This window comes from Melanostigma gelatinosum (genome assembly GCF_949748355.1).
Source record: "Melanostigma gelatinosum genome assembly, chromosome: 16".
NCBI classification, from domain to species: domain Eukaryota; kingdom Metazoa; phylum Chordata; class Actinopteri; order Perciformes; family Zoarcidae; genus Melanostigma; species Melanostigma gelatinosum.
This window is the reverse complement of record NC_136649.1, coordinates 16,070,105-16,088,825: the sequence shown is the minus strand read 5'-3', so window position 1 is coordinate 16,088,825 and position 18,721 is coordinate 16,070,105. Positions and strand designations below refer to the sequence as shown.

General features: G+C 41.6%; 3 protein-coding genes across 4 annotated transcripts; 1 reads left to right on the top strand and 2 right to left on the bottom strand.

The window, feature by feature from the left end:
• Window positions 1–1,047: 1,047 nt before the first annotated feature.
• Window positions 1,048–3,650, bottom strand: rpusd2 (RNA pseudouridine synthase domain containing 2; the record flags this gene model as incomplete). The annotated part of the gene is made up of 3 exons (XM_079287399.1): window positions 1,048–2,182; window positions 2,385–2,681; window positions 2,976–3,650. The coding sequence occupies 3 exons, from the start codon at window positions 3,648–3,650 to the stop codon at window positions 1,358–1,360; spliced, it is 1,797 nt and encodes a 598-aa protein (XP_079143525.1). The 3' UTR covers window positions 1,048–1,357.
• A 641-nt stretch (window positions 3,651–4,291) lies between these two features.
• pcmtl (l-isoaspartyl protein carboxyl methyltransferase, like) lies at window positions 4,292–7,735 on the bottom strand. Of its 2 annotated transcripts, none has more exons than XM_079286023.1 (9): window positions 7,684–7,735; window positions 7,262–7,397; window positions 6,470–6,574; window positions 6,298–6,329; window positions 6,109–6,213; window positions 5,893–6,013; window positions 5,714–5,799; window positions 5,211–5,380; window positions 4,292–5,017 (listed from the first exon to the last, which is right to left on the bottom strand). In XM_079286023.1, the coding sequence occupies exons 2-9, from the start codon at window positions 7,377–7,379 to the stop codon at window positions 5,005–5,007; spliced, it is 750 nt and encodes a 249-aa protein (XP_079142149.1). In that variant the 5' UTR covers window positions 7,380–7,397; window positions 7,684–7,735; the 3' UTR covers window positions 4,292–5,004. The 2 variants fall into 2 exon arrangements, with proteins under 2 accessions (XP_079142149.1, XP_079142148.1); XM_079286022.1 differs by having other exon boundaries at window positions 7,262–7,429; window positions 7,684–7,728.
• A 141-nt stretch (window positions 7,736–7,876) lies between these two features.
• On the top strand, window positions 7,877–9,839 carry ccdc32 (coiled-coil domain containing 32). Its single transcript, XM_079286723.1, has 4 exons — window positions 7,877–7,989; window positions 8,286–8,551; window positions 8,822–8,975; window positions 9,144–9,839. Exons 2-4 carry the CDS (start codon window positions 8,299–8,301, stop codon window positions 9,331–9,333), a joined length of 597 nt encoding a protein of 198 aa, XP_079142849.1. The 5' UTR covers window positions 7,877–7,989; window positions 8,286–8,298; the 3' UTR covers window positions 9,334–9,839.
• Window positions 9,840–18,721: the final 8,882 nt, after the last annotated feature.

Sequence of the window (18,721 nt, the reverse complement as noted above, 5' to 3'; positions counted from 1 at the left end):
ACAGCTACAGTGAGTAAGGTGTCACTTGTAGTGTCCTAGGTTGTTTGCATTTAGTGTTTCACTGTCAAATTAAGAGTCATGCTGTTTATTCAAGTGTTGGTGCCAAATACATTTAATGTTTACGTACTTTACAAAAAGGCAAAAAAGGGTTTTAATGCAGATATAACACTGTGTGGGTTTATACACTGTTGGCAAATTAAGGAGGAAGCTCTAATCTCTATTTCCGAAGCAGTAGTTGTGCATCACATGCAACTGCTTCAACAGCTAGCAATTTGTACATAGACCTTGCAGCAGCACTGTTAAGAGAACCTCCAACAGATAATCTACGAAGAGGAAAGCCTGTGTCTACAGCCCACCCCACAGCTGAGATGTCACAACAGCTGGTTGTATGTGCAAATGACAGTATTTATGACATAAACAGCATGTGCCAAATGTCTTTCAACAGGTTGTTTCAGATGCTGAAACTCTGTTTTGTGCAAAGGGTGCGTCCTTTAAAAAAGTCAAGATAAGAGATGTCTATGGTTCTTAATAAGTATATAAAAAGATGTGTTAGAGGTGCAGTGATGGTGGTTCAGCACAAAGGCCTGGCAAAGAAGAGACTTCTGTCTGATGTGCCTATGAATAGCTTTATTTTCCAGCTTTCTCTTTGTAAGAAGTGTTTTCTTTTGACATCTCGACTGTATAATCACAATTCTACATTGAGCATTCATTTTAAAATCACTCAGCAGAAAATAACCTGCCTTAGAGACGGTGATTATACACCTGAGAAAACATACTTATCAATATTATATTCCATTTTTGCCATTAGTTCCTCCTAAACACTACACACTGGGCCTTTAAAAGGCGGAGTCAGGGATTCTGACTCCAGTGAGAGCAAGAGGATTGGTACATATGGAGGGGGGTGGGGGGAGAGATATGTTTGGGTGTTTATTTCTTTCTCCAGAATCGCTGACTCCACCTCCACTATCGTTTACAGGTGTCAATGTTAACTTTTCACAAAGCTCAAATAAAATAAAATAAAACGTTTATTTTCCTGCAGACTGGCTTTTTATTTCAGAGCATGGGCACTGGGCAGATTACAGACTTAAAAAGGATGAAATCAAATTAAAACTATTTTCTTGATCAAAACAAAAAATGAGAATGAATACAAAACCCATTTTCTGTTTGTATTTAAGGCATAAAAAGCTTGGAGCCAAAGGAAACATATTTCTACATTCAGCATATGTTAAGACAGGGAAATCTAAACTGCCTCAGAGCAAAACCTCTCAAAGGATTTCTGATCATTCTTTTAAATGTTTGAGAAAAAAGCATGCACAATGGCAGTAACCTAAACACCAAAGCCATGAGCATCAGGTCATCACCAATCCGCCTCGACCCAGTCCTCTTTGGCCCAATCGGGTAAACTTGTGGAATATTCAAAGTCAGGTCCTTTGTAGCGTAAAGCGTGGAGATACATGATGAGTTCCTTCTCTGTGGGATCTGGTCGGACCAGCTTACATTCATTACACAGGTGGTCTCTCGTCTCTGGAGGACTTTTGAGAGTTGTTGCCTCCGTTTGATTTCCATTCGATTTGTTGGGCTGAGTTTTGGGAGAGGAGGCATTGTTACCGTCTGGGTCCGTGCAGCCCTGACTCACCTTATCCACCGTCTCACTGCTTGAGCTGCCACATGCTGGCACCTGTGTGTCGGTCTGATGACTCTCTGCACTTTTGTTGGGTTCAGAAGGGCCATCTAATGATTGTCCTTTCTCAGACGTTTTGTTTTTCTCGGCCTCTTGCTCAATCCCATCGTCCGGAATATCCAGCAGGTGCAGACTTTCCTGCGAGCGATGTTCCTCTACCAGGGCCTGAAAGAGCTCCTCATTACTCTTTCCCACCAGTCCCCCCCTCCCCCTGTGTGGACCCCAGGCCAAGGACCCATAGATGGGATCATTGAGGATGGGGAAGCCCAGGTACTGGAGGTGGACCCTGATCTGGTGTGTGCGGCCAGTCACTGGTAAACAGCGGACCACGCTGGTTTTCCCATTAAAGGTGAGCCTCTGGAACACGGTTCTGCAATCCTTTCCCTTCGGATCGACACGGCAGAGGCCAATTTTAAAGGCAACGACCAGGATGGGCTCCTCGCAGATCAGCTCCTCTTCTGGAAACTCACCCTCTACTCTGCATACGTACTCCTTCTCAAGCTGTTAGAAAGTACAAATGTAAAGGACATTTTTGAGACCGCTATGGCAAACGCACCTTTGATGCATTACGGGAAAAGTATGACAAAAGCTAAAGAACATCTCTAGAGAAATATTGCCATTATTGTCTAAACCCATAGCATACGAATGAGCACGTCAGTGGTTGTGCTGTGGATTTAACCACGTGAAAGCGTCCTGAACGTACCTTTCTGTCTCTCACCAACTGGTCCAGTTTCTTTGAGGTCTCCAGCGTCCTGGCAAACAGCAGCACTCCTGAGGTGAGCCTGTCCAGTCTGTGGACTGTGTGGAGCTCAGAGATGCCTCGCTCTTTTCCCAGGATGAAAATCACCGTGTTGTGGCGGAAACGGCCGCAGGGGTGGACCGGGATGGAGGCGGGCTTGTTGACCACAAGCACCTCCCCGTCGTCCACCAGAACCTCCAGGGGTCTGCCGACTACAGGGGGCTCGTGGCGATGCACCGTGTTCTTCATGTGGTCATTATTCTGTGGATGGTCACAAACACGATTGCGATACAGCAGATCACATGAAACGGGTTTAGTTACATCTTTAATGAGAGGAATGGGAATGGAAAGGTTAAACTTCTGCCATGTGACAAAAAGTATTCTGTCTTACCAAGAAAAAGCTAGAGACACAGATTTAAAAAGGCTAGGTCACATTTAGAAACATCAATACAGACTTAATATAACTATATTGGAACTTATTCTGCCATTGAGCCATGCTTATAATAGCCTCATGATAACACTGGCACAGACATGACATCACACAGTGACACTGACCCTGAGCACCACAGACAGGTCGTCCACAGGTATCTCGTTCAGCCGGATGCGACCCTCTTTGGTGGCCCTCTGGTAATACTCGATGGACTCGGCTCTGAACTCGCTCTTGAACACCTCCAGGAGGCTCTTCCCAATCCACCGACCTTTGCAGTACGTTTTGAAGTCGAAGTAGTACGGGTAGACTTTGCGTAGGCCACCTTCAAAGTAGTACGAGGTCTCGTCGAAGTGCTCCTTGCTGAAGCTGACACCCGGGTTCCGCTTCTGCGGAGGGGGGATGTATCTCTCGCCCGGACGGAGCTTCTTCCCTCCCGCTCCTCTTCGCCTCTTGCTTTGGCCACTTGTCTCGGCTTCGCAAGTTGTCTCGTCGCTCTTTCTTTTCACACTCTCTGCCGCCTCTTCCGTCGTGGTTTTCTCACCGGACACCGGCGTGTTTACCTCCGCCGGTGGCGTTGAACTGTCGCATGCTGCCTGCTGCATCGTCGAGCTGCTCCGTTTACACCGTGGACAGTAAAAATGGCGATTCAGAGGACAAATAACGTTGTCAAATGAAATAAAGTGACGCTGTATTTGATAAATTACACGCCTATTATTATTATTAACGCCCGTTTGAGCAGAAGAGAAGACAGACAGCAAACTACGTTTTCTCAAACCTCTGACTGACACACTCACGTGCATCGCTCTCTAGCTGGACCTTCTCGCTAAACGCGCACAGCAATGACGTAAATATGTAGTTCAATCAGTCCAATGTGTAGTTCAACGCATCAAACCTTACCGTTTCTTCTTTTTATTTGTCTTTATGAACAAATCAGCTCATCAACAGAGCATTATCGCCACCAACTGTTCAGAATGCATATTTAGTTTGGTTTTTAGTCAGAGATGGACTGATATGAGGTTGAAGGCATAATATTAATAAGAGTTTGTCTGTTATATGAGAAGAGGTTGTGTAGCTGGAATTCTCTAGAAAAACTATTTTAAATGTTCATCAATGATAATTACATTTAAGAAAATATGTCTTGAAAGACAATAAGGTACAGTAATAGAGGGTAAAACTATTTATTCTATTATTATTTGTATTATGTTGTCACAGAACAAGGCTTTTATTTTACTCTGTTGAGAGTAAATATGGTATTATGTACAACTATGTTGAATAAATTGGTGCCAGACAATAACATTTTGTTGTATAAACTGTAGAACCTTATTAAAATCTTGTGTCCTACTCTCCTTCAAAATATTAAACGTTCCTTCCGTGTCCTTTCTGTAGCTCTCCCTGACCCTGATGAAATAATTTGCTGTATAAAAGTGACAACGATAATGTATCCATTTAGTGGGTTTTATTAATAAATCTTACACATAATTCAGTGCCTCAGTGAATCATTTTTTTGGCACAATACCCCCTTTGCTCTACAGTAACAATGTCAAACAGGATATATCCTAAACATACAGGATATGAAGCCAGTAAAAATGATTTCCTACCACAAAATATATATATATATTACAGTGTTAATTTGCTGAATTTTCATTTAACTTCCTTGGCTTGTACTTGGGTTTATCTTTAAGTGTTACTGCATTCAAAGCCAAAGCTTTCCCATAAGATTACACACAAGGTCACACATTTACCACAATCATCCAGAAGAACACGTTCTGTAGCTTCTTAAGCTGATATGGCACTTTCCTCAAGGCTGAACCTGACTGACTTACCCATATATAAAAATACTGTGAATCACTTCGATCTCAGGCAACCCGTCTTTGCCATCCACAATAACCTCATCACTCTCCAACTGACCCAGAGCATTCTGGGAGTATGGTCATCAGTCCAGCGGTGGTCGCTCATTCAGTCTGAGTTTGATCACTCTTGGAAGACGATCTGGTCGGGCAAACAGAGAAGGATCACTCCTTGTACTTTGCTGGGTGACAACCCAGTGGGGCAGGTGGCTGTTAAGACCAGAGCTCAGTGGAACCATGAGAAGCGCTACGGGGCCCCGGAGATGCAACACCAACGCCACCTCCTGTGGGGGCAACCACACTGCAGTCAGAGCTCACCTCTGGGGAGAGAGGGAAGGACAGGGTTGATATGATCAGGAACAAGCCACAGGATGGAGGTGGATGTGACTCATGATGCATGAAACGCATTGAAGATTACAGAGGCAGCTGACAGAGGTTAGTCAGTCGATAAAGTGGTTTCATTCATTGATTTGGGTTTTAAAATGATCGGTTATGAGTGTTTTCGTGCAATACCCAGGCCACTGACGCCTCTTGTCAGTCAGGGGGACGTAAATCACTCCCATCAGAGCTTTCTTGAGAAAAGTCCCATCGCTTTGCCGATCGTACTGTTCCAACACCTGACTGCCGCCGTCGGGGCCCACTGGGAGAACCAACCGCCCACCAAGCTTCAGCTGCTCCAAGAGCTTTGACAAACAGACGGCAGGAAACAGAAATTTCACACGAGTTCATGTTCAAGAAGCAATTTCCGGCTGCTCTCTGCATATCGAAGTGCCCTCATAGTTTACAGCACTATTTTCATGTGGTGTGAAACATCTTGGCCAGGACTCTCTTGGAAATGAGATCTTAAATTCTCAATGGGATTATCCTGGTTAAATAAAGGATACATATGTACTTCAGTGTGTTTTAACCTTAACTCTCTGTGCTACATTGTTGTGGATTTTGGATGTAGCTAAAGATTAAGTGCATAATTTCTCTTATTCTATTTTCACAGAAGTGAAAGCCATACGTGTCCTTACAGCCTTAGGAACAGTAGCTGCAGCTGCACCAACATGAATGGCATCATACGGCGCTCCTTCTGGGTGTCCGAGCCGTCCATCTCCCACTGTGGACAGATGTAGGTTAGACTTTTATGGCTGTGAAACATCAAAATAAAAAAAAATAAAAAAAAAATCCATGACTTAATCTCATGACTCACTTGTAAGTTTGATGCGTCCAGAGCTGAGCAGTTCTGGGTCGTCAGCTTGCACATTTTTTAATGACATTTGAACCAGTTCATCAATGTGTTCAATGCCAACCACTTTACCACTAGGTCCTGTCTACAAACAAAAGAAAAATGCAGCTATTGCACTCACTCATATCGTGCATTTTATACCAACTGGTAGGAAACATGCAAAGTTGATACAGCACTTACCATCCGTGCAAAGCAGGCCGTGAGATATCCACTTCCTGAACCCACATCCAGTGCTGATGCCCCTTCAGTTAGTTTGTCACTTAACAGCTCCAAAGCATGAGCATGCTGTCAAACCACCATCGAAAAACAGTCAGCCCATCATGTGTATATACACGAGTGAATTATAGCAGTTCAGTGCTTGTTACTCACCATGTGTGGTGCACTGATGGTCGCTCTGTAGCCTGTGATAAGAAAAAGCACAACACAGTCATATCACACATCTGTGCTCATGAAACACAATGAATGTATCAACTCAAATAACTGTTGCCATATTAATAGGCAAGTGTGTGTGTATGTGTCTTAGAATGACTAAAATGGCTACCTATGGACTGAGGAGAGTCTGCATAAGGATAGTCTATAGCGTAGAGCCCTCTGTCTGTAGCCAGCATGGCATCAAACACTCGGTCGCTGCGGATCACTCCGTGATCTGGAGGAGAAAACAGGAGGCAATTACACCAAGCTAAAATCGAAAATGTGTGCAGGTTGAACCCTGTGACTTATCATTAACCCTTTAATGTGAATGGAAAACTAATTAATACAGGCTTTTTAGATAAAACAAATGAGAATGAAAGAATAGTACTGGGTCAATATTTAAAGCTTGGAGTTATATCAACATATATACTATGTTTTGATAATTGTGTGGGATTTCAGTCATCGTAACATCATGATAAAGCATACATGCATTTCCCTTCTCTTACAGGCTACATTACAGTTGAATAAACTAATGGAAGAACAAAGGATGACATTATTTCACCCCCCCCACGCATTTTTCCTTTCAATTTCCTTATAAACTGTTTTTTTTTATCTTTTCCATCACATGGAAATTTAACTTTCCAATTTCAAATTGCCACAAGAGTATCCATTTGTCAGTTCAATATCCAGCAGCCCTTTTTGGTCTTGTTAATTGTCAGTAATACAATATACTACTTGTCTTTTTATTTTCTTATTTTAAATAGTCCTCCATATTACTAAAGAGAGGCTAATCCCATTTTTTTTGTTGAAATTATAAACGCACCAGCTGTCACACTCAACATATGTTTAGTTGTGGACCTTTGAGGTGTTAAGTCAATTCCTTGTAATATCACAGCTTAGGTCCCTGACATCTGCCCATTACCCCTCAGTCTGCTGATGAGCTCTGGGTGAGTCTTGCCGCTGGACATCCACGCCATGGTCCGGGACAGCAGCACACCCATCGGGAATGCCACGACTGCCAGGCGCAAAGCTGCGTGCATCTCCTACACTGGCTCTTCCTGCAGGGACATGACGATCAACGCTTGCAAACCTACATAACACAAATAATCGTAACACACATTTAATAGTCAGTCATAATCAGGTTAACAATCAGTCCAAGCAGAGCTGAATTTAGCTTAACAATTTTACATTAAAGTGAACTTGACAGTTAGCCACCATATTGTATCGCGAAACAAACAAATTAACATTAAGTGATACGCCTATAATATATGCTAATGTCAGTTCTTCAAATGATCAACACTCGCGAATAAAACAATGAAACAGAGACAAGCAGTACTTGTTTACCTTGATAGTTCGTCACCGTGTCAGTTCCTTCCAGCTGGAACTAACTTCCGGACTCTCTTCACTGGACACAGCTCCTTGACCAATAAGATGCGGGTTTCCAATTTAACGCCCCAGAGATCCAATCACATTTTAGAAAGGTTTGATGGAGGGTTATAATGTCCAATCATATGACACTAAATAAGGAAGTGGTCGTCCCCCATTGAAGACACTGGATCATGGACACAGTTAGCTAGCGAGGCTAGTCTTTCATCTTTAAAATCATACTTTAGAAGAAATAACGGTTATTCTATTGAGAGTTTCACACAGGTAAGACATGTTTGTAAATCATTATGACGACGAACCGTTTAAAAACATTTGAAAGGAAACAATACTCAATAAAATAGGTTTTAGACACCAAAGTAGCTAAATATGTTGATCGATTTTGGTAAATTAAAGCTCAGCTTTTGATTGTGCTTAGTATTTGGAAACCTGTGCAGTTTACCTTTCTGATTTTCTTCATTTCTATTCTAAATGTCTCCCGATGTCTGTTTTAATGCTGCTGAAAGACCCATCAACACAATTGTGCTAATGCTAATTCATATTGACTTCTGTTCTAACTCAAGTCAGTTGACCAGAATGATTGAAGACTTCGAGAATAAGGAGGACGCCCGGTCCAGCGGGGAGCTGTGGACTGAAATCTGCTCCAGTCTGCCGGAGTCACAAGCTGAACCAGCCCCCCCGGCGATCAACACGGAGTTCAGAGACTCATTCCAGCCAGCCGCACGAGTCGGATTGCAGCTCAATGGACACTCAAATGGGACAAATACCAGTTCTTCTAACACCGGATGGGAACCCATGGAGGATTCTGAGATCTACATAGCCAGCTTAGGTACAGGCATCCTTCCCATCTTCCTGCCCCTTACATGACTGCATGCACCATGTCACATTCAGCTCACCCTGTCCTCATTAGTCCATCATCTTAATCAAGTTGTATGTGAGATATTTGGAATTATAGGGTTTCAAAGTATTGATGGGCATTTTGTTTCACTCTTTTTCTGGCATATAGACTAAAAGTCAGAAATGTGATGCCCCCTCCTTAATTAAGAATTTAGATTTTACATGAAAAATAAAGTATTTTTTTGTCTACATTTTGGTGCAGAGAACCGGCTGAAGAAATTAAAGGGCCAGTCAAGTGATGTGACATCCAGGGACATGTTGCGCTCCTTGTCTCAAGCTAAGAAAGAATGTTGGGATAGATTCCTGCATGACGCTCAGACCTCGGAGATCTTCCAAAGCGGTGACATGGATGAGAGGTAGGATGGTAGATTATTCTTTCATGTTATGATACACACACGTCCTTCTGCCAGGACACAAGCAGGAGGTAAAGGGATGCATCTTGCCTTAACTTAACTCATTTCTCCCAGAGCCCAAATAGTCCTCTTCTCATCTTAAAACCTTGCTTGTACTTCACTTCTCTCTAGCGCTCTTGAAAACTTCAAGAGGTGGTTGATTCCTGAGAAGGTGGCCATCAGCGCAGAAGAGCTGGAGTATCTCCTGAGACCGTCTCAGAATAACGAACAGGCTGAAGCAAACCAAACAGAGATCGAAGAGGACACGACGGGAGAGAGAGCCGACCCCGAGGAAGATGGCGCATACAGCCCGGAGAAATGAGTGTTAAAATAGTAACACCGAAAGAAGAACTAATTTGGCGTGTATTCAGTAGCGCTGACTTCTTACCCCCACGCTCATTTTGAGCTGCGTTATGTCATAGCACTGTTTTGAACAAAGCTTTTGTTAACAGTGGTCAAAGAAGCAATTACAGCATGTCATCATCCTCTGTAACCCCAGCAACTGAGTGTTAAGTACATTTATTCAGTCATTATTATTCATCCCTTGTAGGATTATTATTTGTAATGATTCCCATTTTATATGTTACAAGAATGGCTCCCTTCATTCAATATATATGCAAAGGTTGATGAAGGAGCACAAAAAGTACCATGTTGTAATTGAGACTCTTGTGACATCTTGCAGACATTATACAATTGTGACATCGAGAGTGGGAATACTCTGATATATTCCTGAAAATATTGTAACATATTATGTAACATCTTTATTTTTGCCATACTGTTTTTACCAATTAAGTTTTACCGACGTTTGAATAAAAACATAAAGTAGAATTGATTCTGTTGATTTGTCGGCACATACGCTGAAGCAAGGGCACGGTTACATTTAGCTAGACAGCTGAGGCACAATTACAACTTAGAATATTCTCCCACACATTAGTGCATATTAGAGCAAGCGTGAGGGTCAACAGTGTAAAGTGTTGCAGGGTTTTCATCCTGTGGTCGGCCTTTCTCGCTGCAGTATCTTTAGATGGCAAAGAATTTTTTGTTTTTTAAAGATTACCTTTCTGGAGACTGGCCTCTGCTGCATCAAATCTTAAAATCTGTCTCCCCAAGTCCCCCAACTTAAAGGAAGCCTATACATCATAGTAGCTTATCAGTCAGTCCAGTTGTTTCCAAGCTGAGCAGCCGAGAGGGATCACTGAAGGCAATAGACTCCCAATGCCATCAGAGACTGGACGGCAGAAAACTGCTTACGACTCTAAGACGGAGGTCCTAGTTATTGCTCCAGAGGAGTTTGTCCCCATGATCAGGCAGATTATTAGTCCACTCTCCTCTGCTTCCCATTGCAACCTGCGCAATCTTGGGATTTTCTTTGATCAATCCATGTCGTTTGACCCTCATGTTAAGCAGCTGTCCAGGTCATGTTTCTTCCATCGAAGAAATATCAGTAAACTGAGATCTGTAGTATCAACACCTGAATTAGAAATGATCATACACACATTTATCTCTTCACGCATTGACAACTGCAACTCACTTTTTACATCACTCAGTGTATCTGCTCTTAACCGTCTGCAGGTCATCCAAAATGCTGCCGCCAGATTACTCACCAGGACAAATCGACGGTCTCACATCACCCCCGTACTCCGATCTCTCCACTGGCTTCCTGTAGCATCTCGGATACACTTTAAAATTCTCACCATCACTTACAGAGCACTTCACGGTCAGGCTCCGGCTTATGTAGCTGATCTACTTCGCCCCTATTCACCCGCCCGCACTCTCAGGTCAAATGCTCTAGGTCTTCTGTCAGTCCCACGCACACGATTTAAGACCCGTGGTGACCGAGCCTTTGAGGCAGTGGCCCCGAGGCTCTGGAATGCTCTGCCTGCAACTCTGCGCCTCGCAGATACTGTGGATACTTTTAAAAGCCAGCTCAAAACCCACCTGTTTAGGCTGGCGTTTGTGTAAAAGTAATCCCATGTCCTAGACCTGCTCTTAAAATATGTTTTACATTTTTATTTTATTTATTTATTTATTTTTACTTTTCTCTGTGTATATAATTTATTGACCCTTGGGTCACATTGTGTTTTTTATGCTTTTAAATGTCTGCTCTGTTAAGCACTTTGTGATACTATTGTCTGTGAAAAGCGCTATATAAATAAAATCCATTCATTCATTCATTCAACATTTTGAAAATTGTTAATACGAGAACTAGTTTGACCATGAGTTTACAATATAGTTAACACAACGGTTACACATCCCTCAAAATGACCACAAAGTTGATTTAACACCTCTCTGAAACAGTTTCAACATAAACGTAACATTGTAACCTGCTTTATTGCAGGGCTGCTGTATTAATAGACTATTACGGTAGTGTTAGCAGATGTATCTAATAAATTGGCAACTGAGTGTTATTCTGACTAAAATCAATTCAACCAGGGAAAATGTTCTTAAGCAGCATTCATTTGAATAACAGCAACCATGGCTTCATTCTCTAATGTGAATCCATTTCAGCTGAGGTCTTTGAAATGAAAACCTTTGGGAACCCTCCTGATTATCCTGCTGTATCTTCCAGGACCCAGAGGACAGAACGTGTGAAATCAACTGAACGCATGCAAGTTAAACTGTGTTTGTTCCCATTTTTCTTTCAAGGGCAGAACAAATTCTGCCATCTATCTATGACAAATAGAGTGCACTTTATATAACTTTTCCTGGAGAATGCTTATTACGATTTCAGTGAGTAAAAGCAGTGACTTGCAGCTTCCGAGGTCTCATAGAGCCGTGCTTTGGTGTAATAGGTTAGACTGGGATAACAGATGACAGTGTGGAGCAGCGGATGGCAGGAAATTAAAATATGATTGGCACCCGTCATTGATTCAAATTAAATTTCTGTGGAAGATGTTAATGAAGAAAGCCAGCTGTGGTGTCCCCTGACAAAAAGAGCTTCAGCAACCATGCCATCAATGTCATCTCTGGATGCAAATAAATACATTGCAATATATCAATACAACAAGCACAAAATAATGTTTAATCTCAATTAATGTATGTCAGCGAGTTTGCAATTAAATGCATTTTGGGGAGCGGTTGGATATTTGAACAACAGTAAAACCCCTGAGCACCATCCAGTATCAATGGTGTGAGATGGAATTGTTCATTTATGTCCTTATCATTCCTGCTGAGGGTAAGTGGAAACAGGTGAGCAGGTGATGGCTAAAATAAGTTACTGCAAGGCAGGAGGGAGTGGCTGGATGTGAGTGTCAGGTGACTGGGAGCGGCGTTAGAGTCGGAGTGCATCTGGTGGACAGGTAGAAAATGGCAATGACGGAGCCTGGGGAAGTGGAAATGTAACTGAGAGAGGGACAGAGAGCTAGAATGTGAGGTACATGGTCATCCTTTCCACCTGAGCCCCCCTCCTTATTAAGTATCAAAGATAGCTGCAAGACCCATTTTCACCCAGGACAAAACATTAGTGTCAATGAGCTTGTATGGGCCCAGACACGATACAGACACTACATTAAAGGAAAAACAACCAAAAGGGGCTTGAAGCTTTTTGTGTTGGCCCGACGATAGCAGTGATTAAACAGTTACAGCTTTTCCTTCAGGAGTTGGATGTCCCGAGTAAAGCCTGGATATCTGGGAACTGGGATATCATGCATTTGTTGGCAACCTCTACACAAGCCCAAGACTATTCAAAGACCTGTTTGCCATGAACATTCGGGCTTGTGGAATTTAAAGAAAGATCAGGAAGGACTGCGCTCACAAAGCATACGAGGAGCCACCTGTGCATGTGAAGTAGGTGGACGTGCCTCAGGTTGCTGTCTGCTCAACAGTAGCACTGTGCAAAAGAAAGGGTGACGAGCCAGGCCGGTTGGCATGGCTACAAACAGCTACCGCTATGCAGGTAGCCGAGACAGGTCCATCACGCCCCTCCATTGAAGTGCAATATGTGTGATGTAGCCCACTGTGCCAGGAGCTGTTTTGATGTATGGCACAAATGAAAATCCTTCCCAGAAACAAGCATGCTGGGCAGTTAAAGAATCATGTGGAAATCTTTTTGGTGTTGTATTTATAATGCATACAAATGTTTAAAAATGAAGAGATCCAAGGCAACAGTAATAGGAAAAAAAGGCCTGAACTGAGACATGACAGATTGCAACTGTTGCTATAAAAAAAAGGTGCCATGTAAATCATAAACATGGTGATAAATCCCTCCAAAACAGGAAATGCCTCAAATACTGGATGATTACTGCACTTATAAGTCATATTGGTAAATACAAGCAAATACTGTGCTGCAAAACATCAGAAGTCATATGCTGTACATACAGGTGCATACATGCAATTTGACTTCTGCATTCAACCCATCCGAAGCATTCAGGAGCACAGGGCTGCTGTGAAGCGTGCAGAGAGCAGCTTGGGGGGTTCAGCGTCTCGTTTAAGGACACCTGACATGCAAACAGGGCGAGCCACCTCATCAGCCAACATAGTTAAAGGATGACCCACTTTACCACACTTTGTTGCATTGACGGTGACCATTATTTGTTTCAAACTTGTATAATGATTAATCATCATGCATAATGATAAAATTGCTTTATAAACCCTTAAATATTTTTCATTTTCTCCACTTCATGTTCTTCACAATCATCCCTCTGTTCCCATCAAATCCCAGTGCGAATTCATTTAGTCCTGGTTTACTCTTTGCAGATACTCACTTGATGAATGATTCAGTCATACGGGTTCTTCTTTTAGTTGCTTTGGGAGGAGACTCACAATTTCTAAATTAGTTTCAGTCATATAAATATTTAGGTTTGTACTGCAGGAGGAAGATCGTGGTTTGTCCCTTAATTGTTCAATTTAATTTATGCTCCCTAATGTTGGTTTCTGGGTGTGTTTGGCAAGAAAGAGGCCTCATCGTGAAAAACCTCACAGCTGGATATTTCATAAAAAGGATTCAGAGATATGATACATTCGTAATAAATTATATGTCAGCTCTTCCACTTAGTTGAGATTTCTGTTACATGGCAAATTTAGGATAAAATGAGTGACGATCTATTAGAAATAATATCATAAAATGTGTAAGGAACACTATAAAATTACTATATAAAACCAAAGACACGTTATAAATCCCAATCGGAAAATTATAGCGATTCCATGGCATAAAAATACCATAAAACAAGGCAAGGTCATTAATATGCAGGCACGTGCACAGACATTTTGGGGGGCAGGTGCTCAAGCAAAAAAAAGGGCACCCATCGCCAAAATTATACATGAAATTAAAATAATGATAAATAAATAAATAACACAGTCGGATATTTTCAACGTATATATTTATTTTTGTTAACGCAACCAATACTAACTCAAATTATCAAATTGAATAAATAAATGAATAATAGGCAAAAACAAGGCCAGACAAAAACAAAGACGGGCTGATGGCATTTGATGCAAGAGCAGTGACTTCAAATGCTGGGGTGGTGATTTCCATGCAGAGAATGAATGCGAAGTTAATCGCATTTTTGTACATTTTTGCATCCCCTAGGGCCAGGTCAGGTGGATGTCTTTCGCAGATCTCATTGAGGAGCATCATTATAGCTTCCAGATTTCTCTGCTTGCTGCTTTTCCCTGTCCTTCTGTTTTTGTAGTCTCTCTTTTCTTGACATTATGCTGCAATTTTTTTTAAATGACATAAATCAATGTTGTGCATAATAATCAAGACATTACATATCTCTCTAAAGCTGACAACACAGTACACAGCCATGTTTTTACTGTTTTCTGACAGTTGAAGCATAAGCAGCATTACACTAATAATAGCCTATAGCCTACCACAATACCTCACCAGACTGTCATGTAGCTCAACTTAAGACCTACCTTTCTTTTTAATAATTAAAATAATTAATGTCTGCCTGCCTCTCTCCCCTCTCTCTTCATTAAACATGACAAACGTCAGTAAACAACTGGGCAAGGCTTTTAAATCATGGATTTCGTGAGGGTTTTTTTTGTTTGTTTTTTAGCAAACGTCGGACCAGTTGCGACGTAATGTTTTCAGCGGCGCTAATTGTTGTTGTTAATTTATCACCAAACAACGTCGGGGTATTGCACTGTCATTACCTGTCTGTCTGATGCTCCGGGTCAGAGAAGAAGTTGGCTTCAGCCGTTTAGCCTGACGCTCAGCACTGCACGCGCAGTAGGCGAAGTGAAGGAGGAGGAGGGAGGGGCGCGTGGGAGGCTTGTGGGCGCCGCGGTGCATGTCGGGGCGAAATTCTCACAAGAACTCAAATAAATGCCCCGTCAGATATCGAAACACATTTGGGGGGAATTGATGACAGAAAAAGTAAATTTTATTTTATTATATTTATAAAAAATTGGGCACCAGCAGAAAGGGCACTTTTCTCATCCAGGGCAAAAGGGCAGGTGCTTGAGCACCACTAGGGGTCTATCTGTGCACGTGCCTGTTAATATGTCAGTATTTATTACCATATTGTTCCCAAGAGGAATATCATATGAGATTATAATGATTGTTCACTGAGGGTAAAGACAGACAGCCATCTTACTGGACGTGACTCATTCACATAAACACTTTCTGTATGCTGAGAGAGCGAGAGCGCGAGAGCGAGAGAGAGAGAGAGAGCGAGAGCGCGAGAGCGAGATCACCTCTAAATTCAGAAGCGAGTGGGTTGCAGTGAAGAAGTGCGGCTGCACTAGTTGGACACCCATCGGACAGAGGACACGAATGAATTCTGGACTGTGCAAGTCATTAAAAAATGTCTGACATCTCTCGGAGGTATTTCTTTCTTTTATTAATTCCTACATTTCGAAAATGCATGCACTCTGATAACTGTCAAATTTGCATGAAGTTATTTCTAAGAGAATGAATAGTTGTTTAATGATGAGATTGAGATCTATTTTGTGTATTTGGGGCTTCTAGAGATTTATAAAAAAAAAAGAAAACTGATGTGAATTACGTACAAATCAATGTATCGCTGCTCAGGTTAGGTCAATGAGGCTTTAAGCTGATTCAGCATGAGAAAAGTCTGGTGCATAGTGTTGTACATGATTAAAATAATCTTCATCGTAAAATTCAGATAATTTAGTAAGAGAACAGTGACATCACGACAAATGGTGTGGTCAGCCTAAGTCGGTCATTAATACACACTTATTCATGCGCAGTAGGCTTTTGATTTACAGAAGACGCTTTCACATTTGTGTTATAACTATTTGGAATTTGGCTAATCTGACAAGATTAGTTTTGTAAACAGATTATTTGACATTTGTGTAGATATAGTGTGATTCATTGCAGGACATATGCGGTTTTCTTATCTTGCAAATTTAAATATAAACCACTCCAGTGCTTTCACTCTCTTCTTTGCTGTCATGTGTTTTTGGTAAATGAACCAAATCTTTGTTACTGAACCAATAAATCAACATTAATTTTGACATGCAGATTCGTAACTCTCATTGCTCAGTAATAACTAGGTTGACGTCAGTGTAGACAACAGGCACAGGACTCAACAGATGTGCAGGACGACCATTTAGTTGGACTCTGAGGACGATATTGCTGCTGCGCATGGAGCCAAGAGAGAAAGAAGAGCCATGGAATGGTTATGAAAACCAAAATGTTGTCCAAAGAATGAGATGGAAAATATTTGGAGAGGTGAATAAAAAGGTGACAAGTGAAGAGGAGCGGAAGTAATTATGTGCAGATGAGGTGCATGAAATTTACAAGCCCTGCAGCTTTTCAAATTAAGATTGATTTTCATGCTCAAACTTTGACTGTGTAGGAATATGAACAGCTCGACAGATGTTGCTGTTTTTTTATGATTATCATAAATATTTCGCCTTATATAGACAAGTGTGAGACTTTACAAATCATGTTCAATCAATTTAATGTGCCACAGGTGGACTCCAATGAAGGTGTTGAAACAGCGATGAACGTTAAGAGAGGAGGCACCTGAGCTACATTTCAAGCGTCATAGCAAAGGGTCTGAATACTTAATGTCAGTTATATTTCAGTTGTTTTTTCTAAAATACTGTTTTCGCTTTGTCACTATGGGATGTTGAGGGCAGATTGGTGGTAGAAAAACTTATTTAAATGATTTGAACATGGTCCATGTGCAATTTATTGGAAGAAAATCTACTTATGCACCTTGCTATCCTCATGTCTGATTGTCCTTTATGAAAATGCAAATACATGCAGGCTTAACAAAGTCTTTCTATGCAAATGTCAGTGATGTTGATGAAGTGAAGTACCGGTAGTTGTGTGCTGTGGGTGTAAATTCAGGAGAGATGATGGCACTTTGGATTGTTGGCCTGAACTCTATGCATTTGTAATGTCCAGAAGGACTGAGAGCTATGGAACAACATGAACAGAAAAACAATGTCTACTCTTGCTGCCTGATGATACAAATAAAGTAGCACGCAACAAACAAGACAATTCTGGAATAACCTTGCAGGGCATTTTGAGCTGAAGAAAACAATTGGCAGGCTGTCATTTGCAACTGGAGTACTTGGTTTCCCTCTAGACTCACACGGCTCTTTAGAGGAGGCACTAAAACAAACAGAAACATTAATGAGGGTTTGATGGAGCATGGACATCTTGAATATCTTCTGTGGAGAGGACTTTGTGCAGACCAACAAAGCAGCAGGAGAAACAAATCTGTTTTGACAAATCTTTGCGAGAATAATCTGAAATTCTCAAAAGCTAAAGCAGCTGTGCGTGCGCATGTGGTTCAGTACATCGCTGGTGTATAAAGTTGTACTCAGGAAAGCTTCAAAAGGCAGGAGAGTGGTGCCAATTAGAATGAGTCAGTCCATGCAGGAGTGTAATTTAAAGACCTCAGGACCGCTATACTGGTATACACATGCTCTCAGCCCAACTCATAACTAAATCCTCTGTTGAGAGGCTTTGTAAGAAAAGTTTTTTTTTCCCTTTGCAAACGTTTAGTGGTTATCCCTTTTTGTATGAGGTACAGCCACAGCTCTATCAGATGCTCCAAATATGTTCATTTCAAGATATATCTTTTGCATAACATTGATTATGTCGGTTTAGTCAAGTTTGCATTTGTACCGCTATCGGTGGACTAAACCATTTATCCATTCATTTTAGCTATTTGAACAGGTTACCCATTACGTTTAGCATTTTAAACTGTTAATTATCTTTAGCGGTTAAAACATTTATAAATCAAAAAATATTTTTGGTTGATTTTTCGTTCGTTTTCACAATCATTTATAGAGAGGTACCCCCTTCGCATGCAAGTACCCGTGGTCGGGAATAATCGATTAAAAAGACATGCTGATTCTGTACCGGCTGTCACTGCAAAAACACAAAAAACAGGACCAGGACATCCAGAAGAGATAGCAGCAATGTCATAAACACATTCACTGCACAACTCATTGAGACAGCACACACACACACACCACTGCTAAATCATCGGTGAATTGAAGCAGCTGGCTCTTCTCTCTCACTCTTTGCCCACACACGCTTGCTGTTTCAGATGCAAATGATTTACCTGCTATCTAAACCCTCATAACCTGATTGAGTAGTGCGGAGGCCTCATACATATTCATCAGAGGCCTAATTATTGAAGTGAGATGATTTATGGCTCCTCGTGTCTGCTTTCAAGATGCTCACACTCTTGTTGTTCCTGTCATGATCTACGCAGTGTAATAAATAAATAGGATCCTTCTCATTTCAGGCGGAAGGAGATGAATGAATAAGAAAAGTA